This window comes from Macaca mulatta, chromosome 3 (assembly GCF_049350105.2).
Source record: "Macaca mulatta isolate MMU2019108-1 chromosome 3, T2T-MMU8v2.0, whole genome shotgun sequence".
Taxonomy (NCBI): Eukaryota; Metazoa; Chordata; class Mammalia; order Primates; family Cercopithecidae; genus Macaca; species Macaca mulatta.
The window spans coordinates 5125236-5131174 of NC_133408.1; the positions used below are offsets into that span (position 1 = coordinate 5125236).

Genomic DNA, 5939 nt, shown 5'->3' on the forward strand with positions numbered 1-5939 from the left:
CTTTAGATGGGGCCACGTTTCCCCCATGAAGGACCTCGGGTGCTTTGCTCACATGCAAATTTGCCGTGGACATGTCTAACCGGATGAAATTCATGAGAAAAGATGCAGTTTGAAGGCCCAGATCCCTTGGGGACAGAAGGAAAGAGGGAGGAACACGCCTTGTATTTCCATACTCATCTTGTTCAGACACAGACTTGGAGACTTGGATTTCAAAATAGTTGAAAACCGCTCACAGGCCCATTTCAATCTGAGACCAGAGCAGATGGAATGGGCTTCATGAGCTCCTTCCCTTCCCCCTGCAAGGTCACGGTGGCCACCCTGTGAGCCACTCTTGTCACGGCCGAGCCTTTTCCGGCCATCTCTCACTATGAATCACTTCTGCAGTGAGTGCAGTATTTACCCTGGTGGGAGGGCCCCTCAGATATGAGTAGGACCCGGATTAAGGTCAGGTTGGAGGAGACTCCCACGGGATAAGAGGGACTTTCTGAATCTCAGATCCCTCAGCCAAGATGACCTCACCACATGCCCTCTCTTCTATCAGCAAATCCGTCCATGTGGCTTGACCATGTCTGGGAAACACCTTTGCTAAAAATCAGTGGAGATTATTGTCTCAGAGGATCCCAGAACCTCCTTAGGCAAATGTTACCTAACGCTCTTTAAGCAAACAGAGCCTGCCCTATAAAATCCGGGGCTCGGACGGAATCTCATCCCTGACTCGGGGTCGCCTTTGGAGCAGAGAGGAGGCAATGGCCCCCATGCAGAACAAGGTGATCTGCGCCCTGGTCCTGGTGTCCATGCTGGCCCTTGGCACCCTGGCCCAGTCCCAGACAGGTAAGGTGTGCTTCTTCCTGCCCTGTGGGGCCACAGCCAGCTCGGGCAGCCTCTGCCGGGAGCCACTGTTTTACATACATATTTTTGAGCACCTGTTTTGTGCCAGGTGCTGTTCTAGGCCCTTAAAAGTATATCCCATGTTACAGGATCGGCAAAAGCAGGGGGAGAATAACTAACACAGGGCGGCAGGGCCCGGGAGGCCTTTGAGATGTGTGACGAGGAGGGTGCTGCCCTCGGTCGGGGCTGTTTTCCCGTGTTGGGAAGACTTTACAATCCTCCCAAGTGTCATGTTTCAAAGAGGAAGTGTTGGTGTGGAGTCTCAGAATAGTGCTTCTGAGTGTTCATGCAACAGTTCCCCCAGGGGCAGACCCTCCCAAGGCCCATCCAGATAGGCCCAAATGCCTGTCCCAGTGATGGCCAACTGGGAGACCCTCTTCCACAGGCCCAAATGCCCATCCCAGTGGTGGCCAACTGGGAGACCCTCTCCCACAGGTGCCCGGGCTCCCCTGGGATCCATGCTCTGGGAGGCAAAGCCATCTATCCCATGAATGCGTGGCTGGCAACCCCTGTTCCCCGGTGTTGTCAAGTGGATCGGTTGCCCTGGCTCCTTCTAGGGAGTGGAGGAAGAGCCCACTCTTGCTTCCTTGGGAAGTGTTTGCATCTCAACTCCTTTACCTGCAGAATGGATCAATGGTCTGCCCTAGGGCTGTCGGGAAATGCGGTGTGGCAGCGTCTGGGACTTGCACTTTGCCAGCTGCAGGGAGATGAATAAGTTATTCGCTGTTGTTAGGTTCAGTTTCAAGCTGGGGGCAGGAGAAAGGGCTTTCCACGCTTCCAAAGCAAGGCTTTCCAGAGAGGCCTGAAGAGGGGGCGCCCAGTGGTGGTGTCCATGCCTCTACTGCCCTCCAGCCACCTCTTGATCGCTGCTGTGGGGTACAGGGCCTGAGGGGTGGGCTTGCACAGCATAGAAGAGAAGCTGGCATCAGGCGGCAGTGGGAAGCCCCCAAGCCCATGGCAGGGAGCGGGGGAGCTTTGGAACCCGAGAGAGGAGGTGGCCTCTGGGTACAGAATGAACCGGGGGGTCCTCATGCTGGCCACCCCCAGGCCCATCTGCCTCCGCCCTTGCCCCCACCCAGTCCCCAGCCCTGCCCCCTGTGCTGTGGGATCACAGAGGCCGCGGCTAACTCCCCTCCCCCCGCCCCACACACCCTCTGGCTCAAGGCTCAGAGCTTCCTTGTGGGTCACTCAGGTCCATGACCCTCTTACAACAGAAATCTAGAAAATTGTGATTACAATTTAGCGCATTCACGTGTGGAAACCATTTCCATTTATTTCTGTCATGCGACAAAGCGGGTGGGCAAGACAGCATCTGCTGGAGGCAGAGCGCCGGGGCTGGAAATCCTCCTTCCTGAGGAGGAAACTCCCCCACCTCCCAGGATGTTGATCCTCCCTCACCACAGGGCCTCTCTTGACTCCACAATGCCCTGGGGGTGGGCGATGGTCACCTTCACTTCGTGATGGATCCAGACCCCAGGAGGGCAAAGTTCCCATGGAAGCTGCTGGGCAGTGGGAGGTGAACCCGGATCCTTTCCAGCAAGCCAGGAGCACTTTTTCCAAAGAGAGCTCGAGGCCATCTCCGATAGCAAAGCAGACAAGAGAGCAGCCCCTCCTGGCCTCCCTGGGGCACCCTCACCTAAGCCAGTGTGGCCAGACGGAGCTCCTCCCCTCCTATGCCCCAAGACAGGGACAGGGACACAGACAGGGACAGGGACAGGGAGGGTGCTCTGGGCTCCTCTTTCTCCCCGCGCTGCAGGCTGTCAACCGCCAGATCCTAATAGGTTGCTTTCTTAGACCTTTGATTCCGCGGAGCTCTGAGTCTGAAGCTCTTGTGTTAGAACGTCTTGCATAAGATCCTGTGGCAGCCCCCAGCCAGCTCCATCTGTCCACGTGTCTTCCCCCTCTAGCCCCTTTCCTCACTGCCCTGCTTCAAGCTGTTTCACAGCTCACAGCCCTCTGTCGGCTCCTCCTAGACCACCCCACCCCGTCATCCTCTCACCTTACCTGCAATGGGCTTCCACCTCCTGAACACATCTGGGTCTTTGGAATGGCCTTTGCCCATGTGGCCCCATCTTCCCCTGGTGAATCTGCTCCTACAGGGAGCCCCCCTGCTTTGTTCAGCCTGCTTGTCATTGGCCCCTCCTGGGAGCACCCCCTACCCCCGTGGTTACCCTGGGCACCCTGGGATGATGGCCTTGTGTTGTCTCACACATTTTCTTGCCTTTCTCCTCCATCAGATCCTCACACTCTTTTGTTTTGTTTTGTTTTGTTTTGTTTTTGAAACGGAGTCTTGCTCTGTCACTCAGGCTGGAGTGCAATGGCGCGATCTTGGCTCACTACAACCTCCGCCTCCTGGGTTCAAGTGATTCTCCTGCCTCAGTCTCCCAAGTAGCTGGGATTACAGATGTGTGCCACGACGCCCGGCTAATTTTTTGTATTTTTAGTAGAGATGGGGCTTCATCATGTTGGTCAGACTGGTCTTGAACTCCTGACTTCAAGTGATCCACCTCCCTCGGCCTCCCAAAGTGGTGGGATTACAGGCATCAGCCTGGCCCAGATCCTTAGACTCTTAACGACGACTTCTCTGGTTTTAATTTCTGGGTCCCTCTCACCTGGCACAGTGCCTGGCTTTTGCCATACTAGCTTCTCATGCACACAGATGGTGCTCAGTAAAATTTATGTATTGAGTAAAATTTAATAATAGTTTGTTGAAATTAAACAGTGAATAAATAAGTTACCTAGAAAGATGCAAAGTCCACAAACCCGGGGCACCTTGCATTTTCCCTGAGCGTAATGTTTGTACGTCAGGATGTGAGGACCACATCTCCCTCTCGTGTCCTGAGGGTTTCATATCTGCCTCACCGGACGGTTGCTGATGTCATTGGAGAAGGAAGCTGGATGGGTGTGTGCACAATAACATCAAGGAATTCAGCCCACAACTTACTTTGCTTCTTACCTGTGCACTTCTAGAGACATGTACAGTGGCCCCCCGTGAAAGACAGAATTGTGGTTTTCCGGGTATCACGGCCTCCCAATGTACAAGTAGGGGCTGCTGTTTCGATGACAGCGTTCGTGGGTTCCCCTGGTGCTTCCATCCTAACGCCATCGACATCCCTCCAGAAGGTACGACCTTTTTATACCATGGGTTCTGAAGATTTAGAATTAGTTAGAAAAGCCACATAAGACTGCAGAGGCTCTGATCGGCATCACCAGCTGTGCCTTTCCCCGGAGTCGTGGCCGCAGGTGGTGGCGCAATGGGGTAGCCTGAGTCAGGCTGCATTCAGGTCCGGGAATAGAAAGACAGGGCTGAGGGGCTTGGGAAGAAACCTGATTTTTCCCCGGCTTCTCTTCACATCTCTAACCACAAGCCTGTGAAGAGCCACTATTGGTAATGTTTTCCAGCTTGCCTAGGATAGAGGGAGAAGGCATGACAAAATTTGAAGACAGTTCATGTATTCTTTTCTTTTCTTTTTTTTTTTTTTTTTTGAGATGGAGTCTCGCTCTGTTGCCCTTAAGCTGCAGTGCAATGGTGGGATCTCGGCTCACTACAGCCTCCGCCTCCTGAGTTCAACCTCAGCTTTTTTTTTTTTTTTTTTTTTTTTTTTTGAGACGGAGTCTTGCTCTGTTGCCCAGGCTGGAGTGCAGTGGCCGGATCTCAGATCACTGCAAGCTCCGCCTCCCGGGTTTATGCCATTATCCTGCCTCAGCCTCCCGAGTAGCTGGGACTACAGGCGCCTGCCACCTCGCCCGGCTAGTTTTTTGTAGTTTTTAGTAGAGACGGGGTTTCACCGGGTTAGCCAGGACAACCTCAGCTTTCTAGTAGCTGAGATTACAGGCGTGTGCCACTGTGCCCAGCTAATTTTTTTTGTATTTTTAGTAGGGACGAGGTTTCACCATTTGGCCAGGCTGGTCTTGAACTCTTGACCTCAGGTGATCTGCCTGCCTCAGCCTCCCAGAGAGCTGGGGTTACAGGCGTGAGCCACCGTGCCTGGCTGACAGTTCATGTTTTCTAAAGAATGTGCCTGTTGATACTTTAAAGTAAAAACTCTGTAATTGCTTAAATGTGAAGGAAACTATTTATCCTCACTAAAGCATCTCTTCCTCCCTCTCCCTCACCCCTGTAGAGGAGTGTGAATTTTAGACACTTCTGCATGGATCTGCCTGCATCCTGACGCGGTGCCATCCCCAGCACGGTGGTTAGTCCCAGAGCTCGGCTGCCACCTCCACCGGACACCTCAGACACGCTTCTGCAGCTGTCGGCTCACAACACAGATTGACTGCTCTGACTTTGACTACTCAAAATTGGCCTAAAAATTAAAAGAGATCGATGTTAATCTGTGCTTTTCATTCTTTTAAAGAATATGAATGATTTTCCTTTCTTGAAAGTGAAGCGCAGCCTTTCACCCTGGGCTCTCTCTGTGGGTTCTGAGCCTTCTGGGCTTCCTGAGCTGGGATACGAGTGGACAGCTGAGTGCAGAAAGCAGGGATGGTGGGGTGTGCAGCAGGTGCCCAGCTCAGTGCTCAGTGCTGATGCCCGAGGACCAGACCTCGGGCTCCTTCTATGAAACCACAGAATCCCCCAGAAGCAAGTCCAAGCCGCACTCTTGTCCAGTCGTGAAAATGGACACCAACTCCCGTGGCATTTCTTAACTACTCACCGCGGATGCCCCAGCGACCAAGGGATACAAGTTCCCTTTCCATGTATTCGCTTTCCCAAATAGAAACTGGCGTAGGAGACGAAACCCATAGCAGAGTGTCTGAAAGCATGTGTAATAAAAATTGCAGAGGGAGGCATGGGCTGACCCCTCCAGGAAAACCCCTCCCCAACCTGAGATCTGAATGAACTAGAAAATAGAACAGCAGGGGAGGGATACAGAAGCCAAAATGTCACTTCATTCCCACTGGCCCCTCCGTACCTTGGCGAGGACTGGGGGAGGGTGTCCCCCAACCTAGTCGTCCTTGCTTCAGGGGCCTCAGCTCAGCAAGCTCCAAGCCAACTGCACCCTGGGTTCCTGCTCCTCCCACCTGTCCCTCCATCTGGTGCTCTTGTG

General features: G+C 53.4%; 1 protein-coding gene across 1 annotated transcript; it reads left to right on the top strand.

The window, feature by feature from the left end:
• Positions 1–671: 671 nt before the first annotated feature.
• On the top strand, positions 672–5222 carry TFF1 (trefoil factor 1). The gene is made up of 3 exons (XM_015132799.3): positions 672–831; positions 3859–4011; positions 5013–5222. The coding sequence occupies exons 1-3, from the start codon at positions 747–749 to the stop codon at positions 5027–5029; spliced, it is 255 nt and encodes an 84-aa protein (XP_014988285.1). The 5' UTR covers positions 672–746; the 3' UTR covers positions 5030–5222.
• The last annotated feature ends 717 nt before the right edge of the window (positions 5223–5939 follow it).